Source organism: Pipistrellus hanaki (assembly GCF_964339955.1).
Source record: "Pipistrellus hanaki genome assembly, chromosome: 1".
Classification (NCBI taxonomy): domain Eukaryota; kingdom Metazoa; phylum Chordata; class Mammalia; order Chiroptera; family Vespertilionidae; genus Pipistrellus; species Pipistrellus hanaki.
The window spans coordinates 84,400,778-84,416,800 of NC_140503.1; the positions used below are offsets into that span (position 1 = coordinate 84,400,778).

At 38.6% G+C, this 16,023-nt stretch overlaps 1 protein-coding gene across 7 annotated transcripts in view; it reads right to left on the reverse strand.

Annotated features, from left to right (window-relative positions):
- The window catches only part of SLC25A21 (solute carrier family 25 member 21), a 496,250-nt gene that overhangs the window by 119,406 nt on the left and 360,821 nt on the right, over positions 1 to 16,023 (reverse strand). For all 7 annotated transcript variants that reach the window (XM_084874941.1, XM_084874945.1, XM_084874940.1 and 4 more), the window contains one exon: positions 14,317 to 14,400. In XM_084874941.1, coding sequence (XP_084731067.1) covers positions 14,317 to 14,400 — 84 coding nt within the window. The remainder of the gene's footprint in view (positions 1 to 14,316; positions 14,401 to 16,023) is intronic.

Sequence of the window (16,023 nt, forward strand, 5' to 3'; positions counted from 1 at the left end):
ATAATTTGCCCAAGGTTCTAAAACTTATATGTGGGATTCTAATCCAGGTATACCCGAGTGCAAAGAGAAATGGTTTCATGGAAGATCAAAGTGCCAAAAGAGAACAGATGGAGAAAATTATTTCCATTTTGTATTATGAGAGAAGGTATCAAAGAGAAGGTAACATACAGCCAGAATTTCTATAGCTGAACAAAAGGGAAAATACCATTCTTGGCCGATGAACATGCACAGAAAAAATGTTTAAGAAGTTATAATTGGTCCAGAAGGGCTTGAAAATAAGGTAGATGGGATGACTCTAGTTCAGATAAAGCTTGAAAGATTCAAATCAGATATTTTGGGCCCCAAAATAAATATGTTAAGTGTTTCAGATTTGTTCTTGTAAATTATATTACATAACTACTTCTGTGTAACAAGTTTTCTGAACACTTAGTGGTAAAATTGCATTAGCACACAATTTGTGTGTATCAGGAAATTAGGCATGGGTTAGCCTGTGCCCCTGACTTAAGATTTCCCATGAGATTGCAGTCACCTACAGGCTGAACCTGAGGTCTTATCTGAAGGCTTGGGGGTGGAGGGTTCACCTCCAAGCCCACTCATGCAGTTGTTGCAGGATCCAGGTCCTTGCAGGTTGTTGTTTGACTGAGGGCCTCAGTCCTCATTGGCTATTGGTCAGAGCTACCTTCAGTTCTTTGCCACATGGGTTTCTCTATAGGAGAGCTTCCTTCAACGGGATGGGAAAGCCAGAGCCCAAAAGAGCAAGATGTGTAAGACAGGACCACCAAGACAAAAACCAATCTTTGATATAGTTACCTTAAAAAAGTGATATCTCATCACTTCTGCCATGGTCTCTTCATTGGAAGAGAGTCAATAAGCCTAGTTCATGCTCAGAGTAGGGGGTTATACAGAGCAAAAACCAAGAAAGTGGGGATCACTGGGTGATCGTGATGGCAGCCTTGCATAGGGATCAATGGGAAGTCATCAAAGGTCTCTGAATGTGCAAGTGGCATAACGTGTCCATCACCAGACATATATGCCCCAGACTAGAAAATCATTTGAAATGTCTCCTTCTCACTCAAACTTATATCCATTGTTGAATGATTCCAAGACATTTGTCATCCTATTTTCTAATGGCACATAAAATAATAGCAAATCTTACAGTCTTTAGTGTCTCAGATTTTATGCAAAAGAGTAAGAGGCCTGTGCTTCTGAGAAAGCAGTTTGCAAATATGGGAGTAGACAAAAGCCAGATCATGGGGATTAAGGAGTGAGCAAGTGATTAAGAAAAGTTTTTGAAGTCTAACACATGTTTTATTTTACACATGAAGCCAGATCTTTAGTTACTGATACAGTAGTGCTTTCCACATCTCCAGTTACCCATGATCAACCAGGGTCTGTAATATTAAATGGACAATTCCAGAAATAAAAATTCCTGAGGTTTAAATTGTGCACCATTCTGAGTAGAGTGATGAAATCTGACAACATCCCCACTCCATCCCACCTGGAATCATCCCTTTGTCCAGTGCGCCCAAACTGGACCTGCTACTTGCCCATTGGTCACTTAATAGCCCTTTTGGCTTATCAGTTCGATTGTCATGGTATGGCAGTGGTTATGCTCAAATAACGCTCACTTTACTTAAGAACAGCTCCAAAGCACAAGAGTAGTGATGCTGGCAATTCAGATATGTCAAAGAGAAGCCATAAGTGAAAAGGTGAAAGTCCTTGACTTACTGAGGAAAGAAAAAATAAAATCACATGTTGACATTGCTAAGGTTTATGGTAAGAACAAATCTTCTAGCTATGAAATTACCTAATTTATAGATTAAACTTTATCATAGTTATGTATGTATAGGAGAAAACAGTACTGATAGGGCTCAATACTATCCATAGTTTCAGGCATACACTGTTACTGTATGTCCTATTGCTTAATGGATTACATTAAAATACTCTTTTAATTTTGGTTCCTTTATAAGTAGTGTCAACTTCTGGGGATTTTGTTATTTATATTATAAAATGCTCATTGACCTGTTCACTAAAAATTTAAATAATACAAAATGGTAATGACACTAAGCACATTATTTTTGTTAGTTTGAATTGATTTTAGAGAGAGCCAAAGAGAGAGAAGGAGAGAAAGAGAGAAACATCTATGTGTGAGAGAAATATCAATTAGTTGCTTCCTGATTGCCTGCTGTATGTGCCCCTATCACTCTTACTACTTTTACCAGGGCTTGAACTACAACCTGGGTACATGCCCTGATCGGGAATTGAACCAATGACCTTTTGGTGCATGGGTCGATGCTCAACCAACTGAGCCACACTGGCCAGGCCCAGAGCACGTTTTTCTTTCATTTGGTCCTTGATTCTTCTAATTTAAGAAGGCTTAATGTAAAGAAATCAAAGAACGTATTAATCTAAAACAAACTTACAAAGTTTCATTAAGAGTTTTCAAAGCTTATCTCACACTGTCTCTCATTTTTTTGTTACCTCTGAGATTGTGTCTACATTAGAATTTCTTGTACTGGGGCTTTATTTTCCTGTGAGTTCTCTATAGTCAGATAGTAGAATTATGAACATAGTTTATATTATCAGGAGATCAAGACCATTGCATATAGCAGGCATATGTTTTAAATCTTAGTGGCCACATATTTCAACATATATTACAATTAAAAGGTAGTTTAATTGCAATATATGTTAAATATTGCTTTGTGGATTCAAAGCAATCACATTTTTGAATCATATTTGAATCCACATTAATGGAAAAGGTGTAAATCTCAGGTGTTGCTTCTGAAATTCATCCAAGGAATTTTGGTTAAATGCCTTATTTTGTATTTCATAAGGTTTTCCTGGTTATTACCCACTGCTCAAGTTGAGTTAGGCGAAGATACCGACAGGTCAAGTAACTGAGTTTAGCTTATTCATTGAGCCTTAACCTTAAACTGAATCCAGTAACTTCCTTTTTGAGTTGGCTCTGTCCTAAGGATCATGGGCCTTTATCTTGGTCTCATGGGATGATAGTGCCACACTTCAAAATACATTTTAGTCCAACTTCATTTGCTCAAGATACCATTAAAAGTGATCTTTTTGGCATTGGCTGGTGTGGCTTAGTTGGTTGGGTGTTGTCACATGTACCAGGAGGTTGCCAATCCAATTTCTGGTCAAGCGCACATGCCGGGGTTTTGGGCTCTGTCCCAGGAAGGTAGTGTGCAGGAAGCAGCTAATTGAAGTTGTGCTCTCACATAGGTTTGTGTCCCTCTCCTCCCACCCTTCCTTTCTCTCTCTAAAAATCAATAAACTATTCTTTAAGAAAAAGATTACTATACCTTTGTATTATGTGAGTGCTTATCTATTATTCTGGGGATCTTACTAAACTCCTTTCTGCTGAAGTTTTCTGGCTTGTAGAATGTAACCAACCATACCATCTCTTCCCTACCTCTTCCAAATGCTATCCAGCCAAGTGAGATGAGATATGTGATTGCTTTGAACCCACATTAAAAGAAAAGGTGTAAATCTCAGGTGTTACTTCTATTATTACTAATATCATTGTTAGTTTATTGCTAGAGTAGGATGCATGGTATAGGTTGCAGAAGATTTCAGATGACTCCTCATACCAGCTGTGAGATGATGGGAAAGTTCCTTAACATTTTATAAGTTTCTTGACTAGAAAACTAGAATCCATACTCCCCATATTCCTACCTGCCAGTATCAAGTGAGGTAATGTATGTGGACACATTCCATAAACAGTAAAGGGCTAACATGGTAACAACAGTTCTGAATATAATCACTATTATATCAATAATGTCTGAATGTCCTTCTTTCCTCCAGTTTCAAGTTCCCTGAAAGACCCAGAGGGAAGGTAAAGCTAAAACTATGACTAGAAAAAAAAATATGTGGACCAGTGATGAAAGTAATCAATTGGGTGATTAAACAGATTCTAAGCAGGAACTGAATAAAAGCTTATCATAATTAATTGTCATGGATTCTCCAATGGGACCTGACTCATGGGATTTACAGAGAAAATGTAGCAATTTAATCTAAAAGCAATTCAATTGTAATTAAATACATGTATGTGTATGTGTGTATATATAACTTCTTATGTTCTTTTAATTTCTGAGGAAAATAAAGTGAGATCAAATTTGCATATGACCAGGAATAGAAGATCCTACCGAAAGATAGTATATTGAATGGTGTAATTCCACAAAATCAGAGACACTAGATGAAATCAATGACAAAGATGAACTATTAACTCCTTTAACTTTGTCTATGGTATTTCAAGTAATGCCTAAGTTACTTCCTTCAATAAGAGAATTAGAAAAAGGTAGAAGAATTTGTAGGAGATTTTCTTTCTCAGCCTCATCTGGAAATGTTCAGTTTAACCACCACTAGAAAAAGGATTTTGTTTTTGGTAAAGACATTCTTTTTCCCGAGGTGACTATGATTCCAGCCCATCAGAAATCCAGAATAACTCAAAATATTTCCAGTGGGATATCTCCCATAGACTATGGAATCTCCTCACCTCCCATTAACACTCTATAAAACATGGGCCATGACTATCTGCTCAGGCTCTGAACTGAGACACAAACCTTCCCGAAAGACAACTACTTCCACCCAAACAACTGGCCCTCCTTTCCTCCTTGTCAGCACTGAAAGCCGAGAGAGGCTGTGTTTGGTCTCTTAATCAGGCCTTGCTGACGGGCTGACATCCCTGCAAACGTTTTCACTTACTCTTTGGCAACAGTTAAATCCTTGCCAAAGGCCAGTCAGTAATTCAGAAAACACTGCGAGTAAGAGGCTGGGGGAGTCAGAGTGTGACTGTCAGCTAGCAATCTGTGGTGATGACAGGAGGGAAATCTAGGAGCTGAAACCATTTTAAAGGTCACTCTGTGGGCAGAACTGAAGACCTCTGATTTAGAAAAGGAAACAGAAACCTGGGACATTGAAGTGCTGAGGATGTGGCTTTCTGAGCACTCTGAAAAGTCATTATCCACTCCTGATTGTAAAAACTGCGTTACAGACTAATACAGCTTAATTAACAACTATTTGCCTTAGCACTGGTGTAAAATAATCTGGTAAAATAGTGTACCAATAGTTCAATTGCTCAGCTTTTAAAAAAAATATTGAAATAAGCTACTGCCTATGCTTCTTCAATATTCTTCCTCCTAATCCTTTATCCTTTCATTTTGAACCTTGAATTGCTAAGTAACCAGAGTTTAAAATTCTTAGTAACACAGCATAAGCTTTCTGTGAAAAGCAATTATATGCATACTAGAGGCCTAGTGCATGAAATTCATGCATGGAGCTGGTGTGTGTCCCTCAGCCCAACCTGCACCCTCTCCAATCTGGGACCCCTCATGGGATGTCTGATATGGTATCCCTATGGGATTGGCCTAAATTGGCAGTCGGACATCCTCTCACAATCCAGGATCCTAAGCGCTTTCCTGAGTGCCTGCCTGCCTGCCTGTGATTGCCCCTCACCACTCCCATGATGGCCTGATCGCCCCCTAACCACTCCCATGATGACCTGATCGCCCCCAACTGTCCTCCCCTGCTCATATGATCTCCTCCAACTGCCCTCTTCTGCTGGCCTGATCTCGCCCCTAACTGCTTGCTCCCACACCAGCCTGATTGCCCCTAACTGCTTGTTCCCTTGCTGGCCTGATCACCCCTAACTGCCTCTGCATTGGCCCCCGTCACTGTGGTTTTGTCTGGAAGGAAGTCAGATGACTGGAAGATGTCCAGTTGACCCAATCTAATTAGCATACTACCCTTTAATTAGTATAGATATATTTTATGACTGCAAATTTATGAGGATAATATACTAATGTATTTATAAACTAGTGGCCTGGGACATTAAATTCGTGCATGGGGGTGGGGGGATGGAGAGGAGATTCCCTCAGCCCAGCCTGCACTCTCTTCAATTGGGAACCCCTTGGGGGATGTCTGACCACCTGCAATCAGACATCTCTCTCACAATCTGGGACCACTGACTCCTAACCACTCAATTGCCTGCCTGCCTGATCACCCCTAACTGCCTCTGCCTGCCTGCCTGATCACTCCTAACAGCCCTCCCCTCTTGGCCTGATCTCACCCCACAACTTCCCTCCTCCACTGGCCTGATCTTGCCCCAAACTGCCCTCCCCTGCCAGCCTGATCGCTCCTAACAGCCTCTGCCTTGGTCCCCACCACCATGGCTCTGTCTGGAAGGAAGTCAGATGTCTGAAAGATGGCCAGTCGACCCAGTCTAATTAGCATATTACCCTTTTAATAGTATAGATAGATTATATAGGATAGGATTGCTTAAATGGGAGGAAAAGCTTTTTTCATCAGGAGGAGCTGCTCTTGACAGACAAAAATACATAATCCCTATATCTGGACTGATAGCCAGCCATATGCACTATACTGCCAAACCAGTCATTAAAAAATTGAACTGCTTTCTTACACCTTACACCAAACAGTTGTTGCCCTTAAAACCCCTCTTCAGATGTTTAGGTTTTGATTGGTCTGTTTCTATGCTAGTCAGCGTCAAAAGCTTGGCCTCCTAGGCAGCCATTGGCTCCTCACACTTCACCCAGATTTGGTTCTGATTGGTCAGTTTCTATGCCAGTCAGTGTCTCCAGGCCTATAAATGGGCCTGATCAGGGAGATGGGGCTGATAAGCAGCCCCAGAAGAGGCCAGAGAGAAAGAGAGGCCAGGCCTTGAGAGAAAGAGAGAGGCAAGGGCTGATCAACAGCTGTCATGGAGGCTCTGGATCAGACCCTGCTTCTCCCTTCAGGCCTCTTTTCGGGCCTGATCTGCAGCCACCTCAGCAATCAGTGCTGGGTCACAGCGCCCACAGCAGCAGCAGTCAGTGTTGGGTCGCTACAGCAACCCAGCACTGACTGCTGGTTGGTCAAGCCTTTGGTTGTTTTGGATGTTATGGACCCTGGGTTTTTATATATTAGGATCATTTTTAAAAGAAACACAGATTATTCAAGAAAAACAATAGTAGGCCCATGCTTGAATTTAGACCACCTATTTTCTCTTTAAAAAAAACCCAAAAAAACAGAAGAAGACTTAGAAGAAGAAATGGCTTTGGTCTACTTGATGCCAAACATATTCTGGACCAGGGCCCTCATCATGAGACTTACCAGACAGATTTGCTATAGTTTATTCTCCAAATTCTCACATTCTGTGTTATTTTTTTTTTCCTGGCTTCATTTTCCCCCCTAGCTAAAGAGGACACTTGTGCCATCATTCAGAAGCTCAGGCAAGCAGGGCTGAACTCTGCAATGTGTCAGCAAAAGCAGATGAAACTTCACACTCTCCTCCTCCTCCTCACATAACAAAGGAGTAGAAATGTAAAGAATAGCATGGTGACTATAGTTACCAATACTTTATGGTATACTTGAAAGTTTCCAAGAGAGTAGATCTTAAATGTTCTTGCCACACACAAAAATATATTGTAGTAATTATGTGAGGCAATGGAAGTGTTAACCAACCCCATTGTGGTAATCATTTCTCTCTCTCTCTCTCTCTCTCTCTCTCTCTCTCTCTCTATATATATATATATATATATATATATATATATATATATATATATATATATATAAGCCAGCACATTGTACACCTTAAACTCACACAATGTTACATGTCAATTATATATCCATAAAGCTGGAAACAAAACAAAACAAAACAAAACAAAACAAAAGAGCACTCAAGGAAGTTCTAGTGGGTCCCAGGAAGGGCCTCTTTGGTAAAACAAAAAGGAAGGGGATAAGGCACTCAAGGCACTAGGAAACTCATCACAGAAGTCGTAGTGCACATTTGGAGCCTGGCAAACAATGAATTCACTTGGGCAAACCCAGCCAATACCCAATGATCCACACACACTTGATTTGCACCACAAATTATCCTTTGAGGGGCCTGGAGTACATCCTATAATTATTCATCAGAGTGGAAATACAATATATTGGTTAAGGGTCCACAGTGACCCATGACTCGGATGTAAGTGAATGCCACTGGATCTGTAGGCAGATAAGAAGGAGCAGCCCCAGGATCTGGGAACAGCAATGCCAAGAATCACTCGCTTTCTGCTGTTTGGCAGTGCTGGGAAGATGAATTGGTTTCTGTTGGGTGATGAAGGGGAAGAAAGAAAAAGCAGCAGCACCTACTGGGCCTTGTGAAGTTGGAACTTGGTTCAGGTGGTGAAGCCGCTGATTATTCAAATAACCAATATTCCTGGCTGTGGGTTAGGTTTAGCTCCTCCCCTGTCTCTTCACCAACCATGGTTCTCTTCACTTCCAAACAGTGAGGGACAGTTTCCCTAGACTAGTTTACTCAGGGGAGTTTCTATAGGGGTAGGTTTCTCTACTTTCAGAGGTCTTCCCTATTTTCAGGGTGGTTTTCAAAGTCACCTGGCCACGTTAGATTACATGTCACTTTTTAAAAAGTAGAGCCACTAAGACACCAAATGAAGCCAACGATCTTAGGGTGATTTCACCTGCAAAAAGAATGTCCAAATCTTACCAGGTTGTTGTTGATTTTGAGTTGTAGACACTCCACTTCCTTTGTCTGTGTCAAAAGCCACTCATTCCCTTTCTTAATGAAAACAAGAGGGAGTGATTATACCTCCCGGGGCTGTGCCATTTATGCTGTCTGAAAGGCACTTGAATGAGTGGCACATTATCTCACACATCTGGAGTTTACCAAATTAGCCAATTATGTTGGAGCTCATAAAACAAGGCCTTAAATGTCATTTAACTAGAAAATATTATAATCACCAAGTGGTCTGATTGTAAGATGATACTTGGGGCAGCATCAGTGGTTACAGAAAACAAATCATGAAACAAAACACAGTTCAAATGTCCCCCCAAATGCAACCACACATTTTCTACTTTCTGAAGAATACCGTATTTCTGAAGGCACCAGCAATCAACATGTTTCTCATTTGAAACTAAGTTTAATCTGACCTAGTCGTTTCCTAGTTATTTGCCTTCGGCAAACCAATGCCTGAGAATTTTTCTCATAAGAAAACTGAGGAGCATACAGGATGAGAATAGACTGATGGAAAACCATGCATGTTTCAGAGAGATGGAGCTATCTGCAAGGGATGGGCAATGATTGGATTAAGCCTTGAGTTGTTAGAGATTTGTGGTGCTGCTTCAGAATCAACAAGATTTGGTTGACTGAACATATATTGGTCTCTCAGAGCTTGCAGACTTCACTTGAAGGAGATTAAAGCTGCTCTAAATTGCTATGTGATTTGAGGGAAGGTATATACCAAAGGTATTTAAAAATTGGGGTTTTATAGCCACTACATCCACACTATGTTCTTTACATTCAACAAACACCAACAAAATTTGGTGTTTAGTGAAAGGTGATAGAGTGTAAGGAAAAAAACATGGTATGCCAGTAACACCTGGGGGACTTCGGGCAAGTTATTTATTTCTCAGATCTTCAGTTACTTCATACAAAAGACAGACATAATTATGCTGTGTTGAGTTGAGAACAGTGCAGTGTTGAGAATCCAATATAATAAAAGGTTAATATGCAAATTTACTGAACTGTGGAACTACCGGTCACTATGATATGCACTGACCAACAGGGGGTAGACGCTCAATTCAGGAGCTGCCCTCAATAGTCAGTATACTCTCCAGGGGGAGCACCACTCAGCCAGAAGCTGGGCTCATGCCTAGTAAGCACAGTGGCAGTGGTGGGAGAGGCTAAGGATGTGCTAAGGATGTCCAACTGACAGCTTAGCTCCTCTCCTAAGCTGTCAGTCACATCCCCTGAGGGTTCCCAGACTACAAGAGGGCACAGGCTGAGCTAAAGGACCCCCTACAGTGCACAAATTTTGTGCACCAGGCCTCTAGTCATGAATAAAAAGTCCCTAGCATAGTGCCTGTACATTGAAGAAAATAAGCATTCATTTTTTGTCTTTACTTATGTCACCAGAATATCTTAAATTTCTCTTTATTTCAGGAGGAATGGCCACCAGGCACTTTCAGGGGAGGGAGAATAAGGAGGTAGGCAGTCCTCGGTGTGTTCTTTTTAAAGCATATTTATTGATATAATCCCCTCACCCATCTGGGAATATCTCAATCACTTGCTTTAGAGGAAGGACAAGTATGAAAGAGACTAGAAAAACATCCATGAGAGATTTTGGAACAACTGGAAATGAGGCATGATGCATGAACTCATGGTAAACAGAGACACCAGCCAATTTTGGCAAGAGAGTACAAAACAAACCTTATTGGTTTTAAAGGTACCTAATCAATTTAGTTAAATCTTTGTATCTCTCTGGGCTCACAATTACAGTAGATGGACTAGTTATTTATTTTTGTTAAATCAGAGAAAGATGAAGGATCATGGTAACGAAGAGGTACTGTCAATAGTGACATATGCAAATTGACTGAATGCCCTTTCCTCTCCTCTTCCTTAGATAAAATAGTGATGACCTCTTTGGTAAAATCTAACTAACCATGATGATTTCATATTATGGAAACCCTTACTCAGAATTTGGAAGGTGTTTATTTTTTACTTAAATTAATTTCGCCTCTGTAAAGCTGGGTTGAAAAAAACCATGTCTTTAATAAAAGTATTATGTATATATGATTTTATGAAGAAAAAGAATATCAGAAACAATAAAGGGTTTTGGACCCTGGTGAGTGAGCTATTGTCTCTAGGAAATGTGAAGTCTGGGGAGAGAGGTGCAGAATTGCATCTCTAAGAACCACTACTTCACTTTCTTATAGAAGAGAGATGGGATATATGTTCAGATTCTAAGTGTCTTAACAGAGTTTAATGTTTTCTAACGATATAAAAGGACTAGCTTTCAAAACCTTGAATTTGAGGGAGATAGAAATACTCAAGAGACAGGAGTTCTCCTAAATATGCTAATAATCAACTGGACTGGTGATTCCTCCTTGAGGACCACAGACCAAACTGTTGTCCATGTACCTGAGCGACAAGAACATCTTTGAAAGCTCAGTGTACTCTAAAAGCCAAGTAAGAAAATAAAAAGGAACTGCTTTTGCGAGAAAAAAAAATTCAACTTGGTATGTGTTTAAAGGCTTTCTTTTCTCTTTAACCTTAGGCAATGAAATGCTCTTACTTTGTATCAAACATAACAGGCAGCTTTTTCGCTTACAAATATTTCCATCTCTAAGAGACGAGTGTTCTGGCTTTTGGCTAACATCATGTCCATATCTAACGGCAGTACAGACAGAATGCCAATTTGCTGTAGAAGCAATTATACGTACAGTCTAGGAAAAGGCCAATTTTATTGTGCAAGGACCACACATACTGTATGTTTGTTATATTATTTGATATCAAAGCAGAAACATCAAATTCTTCCTAAAACACACATGAAATGAAGAGCCTGGCTAAGGAACTCCCACATCTAATTCAAAGATATCTGTTACAGTTTACAGAACTTGGCAATGCTGACACTACTGTTTTACTGGAAAGAGACACGTTTATTGATTACATAATACACTATGACTTATTTAATATATCTTGGGTAAAATGAGCATAATTTTGATGCAAACTGCTATAAAACAGGTACACTATCAATGTATGACCCTTAGGTATCACATCACCACTGTAACAGCAAGAAATTGCCATTCCTATGTGGTGACCTCAAAATATTTAATCAGGTGTCAAGATTATTATCATAACTTAAGAGGGGTGGTCTATAGCAAGAATTATCATCTCTGTTTCACTTTGAATTATTATGATGCTGGTATGATTCATTCTCTTGTCCATTGTGCAATTGCTATCTCTACTCAGTGCCAAATACAGGCCTCAGGGATACAGAGCTAAATGAGACATGGCCCTTAGGGAAATACATTCTTGAGGTGGGAGAGGGGAAACAGAAAATGAACACAATAAATCAGAGCAATGTATGCTATATTTTATATAGCATATGTAAATAAAGACTCATAGAGAGAGCATGTGGTAGAGGAAAGACTGTCAGAGAGAGTGAAACTGAGGCCGGCCTGGAATGAGGAACGGCAGTTTCTTGTGTGGATTAGGGGGCTGGCCCTTCAGGAGCAGGGAACAGCATGCAAAGCCCTGAGTGTGAGAGAGCAGGGGCTGACACGTCTGCTGTTACCGGAGCAGATGTGTGAGTGAGATGAAGGGATGCCACGTTAGAAGGGCTCCGCTCAGCATGATGAAGAGGGCATATTTTCACATCTCCCCAGATACTCCAGATAAAAAAAATGAAAACAGCATGATACTGGGTACAGATAGATACATTAATAAGATAGAACAGGAAGAAGAGCAACAGAATAGGAAAATTAGATGGCATATGTGAAAGTTTAATAGTGAGTTAAAGGATGGATTTTTCAACAAGTGGTGTTTGGACAATTGACTAACCACCTGAAAATAAAATTTAATTCCTATCTACCACACTGAACATGAAAAAAATATATTCTTATATGGATGAAAGATTTAAATGTAAAGTACCAGAAGAAAATGTTTATAATCTTGGGATTAGGGGATGACCTTCTTTTTAAATTTGACATCAACATCACAAAGCAAAATTTACAAAGCAAAGCAGACAGATATAATCACAATCTTCAAAAAATACAAACTTTTGAAAGGCATAAGACACTATAGTTGTAAGAAAAAAATGACAAATTAGGAAAAATATTTGCATTATATGTAATGGTCAAAAGATTAGCACCTATAATAATATGCTGAGTTCCTACAAATCAATAAAACATCACTTAACAGAAATGGGCAAAGGACACAGATAAGCAATTCATGAAAGAAATGATACTTTATGATACAAAAGTATGCTCAATTCCCATTACATCAAAGGAATACTATAGTTTTACTTTTCACCTATTAGATGACAAGCAATAGATTGCATGTGAGGGACAGATATCACAAATAATGATTATAATGCCCAGGGTTTGACAGGGTATGGAAAATGAGAATTCAAACACTAAGGGTATAAAATCATTATGTCCCTTTTTGCAAGATAATTTGGTAAGATCCATATCTTTATCACATAGAAATATATATGTAGGTACACAAGAATATTTATTGCACTGTTGTTCATAATAGTGAAAATCTGAAAACAACCTAATGGTCCACAGAAAGGATTAATTTAATAAATTGCAGCTGGTAGATAAATTATTATGTTGTTGTTCAAAAGAATATACTGGCACGGAAATATGTTCATGGTATATACTTAACTGAAATAAACAAATAGCAGAACAGTATCCACAGTACCATCTGCCAAGAGAGACAGTGAACTACAGCAGTTAGCAGCATGAGTGTTGGGCTCAAGTAGACGTAGATTTGAGTCCCAGCTCCACTGCTTACCAGATATGTGAAAATTATTAACTTCTTTGAGTCTTGGTTTCTTCATTTGTCCACCTGGAATGGATTCTGATAGGACTTACCTCTCAGAGTTAAACGGAGAATTTCTAGTACATAGTGAGGCTAAATATACTACAGTTATTAGTGTTACTGTTACCATTTTTCTATAATTATTTTCAACCAATTCTCTTATGAAAATGACTTCAAGAAATGCAATCTCATAACCTTTGGAAGATTATGCTGGATAAAGTCTTTAACTGAATTTATACATCAAAGACAATTTTAGCTTATAAAACCAAAATATTGCATTATTTGTTCATCTAAAGGGCTAATGAATTTGACTCATCTATTTCTGATGTAGATCAGTTTAATCGAATATTTATAAACCACAATACAAATAAGGACCATGTTTGAGCAATATATTTAAGAATCAAAATAAGGAACTGTTATGTTTACACAGGCCAAGTTATTGAGAACTCAAAAAAGCCTCATGGCACAAATTAGAAATTGTCCTCAAGTGATCAAACATCAAACTGATGTTTTTATTTCTATTGCATACATATCCTTTTAATGGTAATTTCTATTGTACACATATTTAATTTTCAATCATATTATCAAGAACATCATCAAAAAGTAGAAAGGTTGCCAAAATCGATTTGGCTCAGTAGATAGAGCATTGGCCTGCAGACTGAAGGGTCCCAGGTTTGATTCTGATCAAGGTCATGTACCTTGGTTGCGGGCACATCCCCAGTAGGGGGTGTGCAGGAGTCAGCTAATTGATGTGTCTCTCTCACCGATATTACTAACTGTCTATCTCTCTCCCTTCTTCTCTGTAAAAAATAAATAAGGCACTTCTTTACACATTTTCCCCTAATAAGACTAGGAAAATATCCCATTCAAAAAGAGTAAATGTGTCATGTAGTAATATATTTAATTGCATAGTAATATATTTATATGCAATTAAATATATTACTACATAGAGTTTATACATGAAGAACCATACATACCCTTCTGTTCGGAAAATTGTTCGAAAGCTGTCTCCTAAGCTTTTGTAACTGTTTGGATCAGTTGAACATCTCTGAATCTGGAACCTAAAAACAAAATTAAACAAACAAAAAAAGATCCAAGTTAAAGATTTTGCCAAATGGTTTTTCTCATTTTTCAGTCTTAGGAAACTCAGCCTGTTCAGATTAATCCAAAAATATTCCTTTTTTGCTATAGATTTTATTGATTTATTTTTATGTACCCTTTACCTTATTTTTGTAACCTTTAAATTATTATATTCCTCTGTACTTTAATAGAAACTGTAGAAAGAGTTTTTCCCATCTGTTGCTTAGCCAGACAGATGCACCCTGAGGCATGTATACTTTTTTCTTTTGTGAAAAACATACACAGATGTCATCAATTGCTTTAATGTATAATTCAGAAATCTGAAGATGCACATGAAACAAAGAAGTAGCTCTATTTCTTATCTTAATTAGTGCCCCTTGATAGTAATTTAAGACAAAGGTTAACAATACAGAGCAGCTAATGTGGCCTAACTTGGATCCCAACTGAATTTGGAATTCATTCTGGCAGAGGCCTGCGCTTAGAGAGTTGGCACTGCAGTGTGATACAGTTCACGCTCACTCCTTCATGATGGAGCAATTGGTCATTGTGGGCAGTTCAGGCTACCTGGATCTTTACAGAAGTATAATGCTCTGCATACAATTGGTACTCAAAAGAGTGTCCCATTTTGGAATGCTAAATTCTTTTTTCTCCTTCTCTGGGTATGATCATGCATCCTGGAACTCAAACCTTCAAAATATGGAAGTTTTCAGTCTGAGGGTAATTTTGTATTTTACCCTGGGGTTTGTTTCTAAAGAAGAGATTTATGACAAGTGTTTTCATTTCCCAACGTCCCCATTGTTCTGTTTCGGGTTTCTTTAATCTGCCTATTCCTTGTGTTTAACTTCCTTGTCCTAATTCTGAATTAAGGCCCTTATCCCTTCTGTTATTTCCTCCATAATTTTAGCAAGCATTTAAAACATTTTGCAAAAGCACCTCTCATATTCTCCAACTTGAGATGTTTTTCTCAGATTGTTGCGTTTATGATAGGAACACAACTTCTACTCCTCTAGGAGTGATTTATTTTGTATTTCTAGACCCCAGGGAATTATGTTGAAAACTGATACATATATCACAGAAAAGAGTGAATAATTACTCTGATTGAAGAGGTTGAGCATATGAACAAAACGAGTATATGATAAGATTGGAAAGGATTTTGTAAAGTACAGAGTTGTTGAATGTGATTGTTTAGGAGACTAGCCTTTCTGAAATGAGGGAATTAAGTCTTCAGCAGAGTGCTTGGCCCATATAAGCCCATAAAAAATAGTTATTTCCACACTGGGTGGATTAGAAGGAGAGCATGGAGGGCAGAACATGAAATCAACACAGTAGTTTAGGTGCAGACAAGAATGTCAGAATATTAATGGTGGCAACAGAAATGTAATAAAAGGGATGAACTTGTTTAGTAATCCTTTTTTCTTTAAAATAATGGTTCCATTTTAAAAATAATATAATCATCATGACCCCTTTTGAGCCTCCTTAACCTGGCAAGTAATATTCCACAATACTAGACCTACCATTGTCAAAGTTTAAAATGTCTTAGATAATCATGCTCATAATGGTTTTGCTTGCAAACTTATAAGTCTACAAGCATGATAATTTTAAAA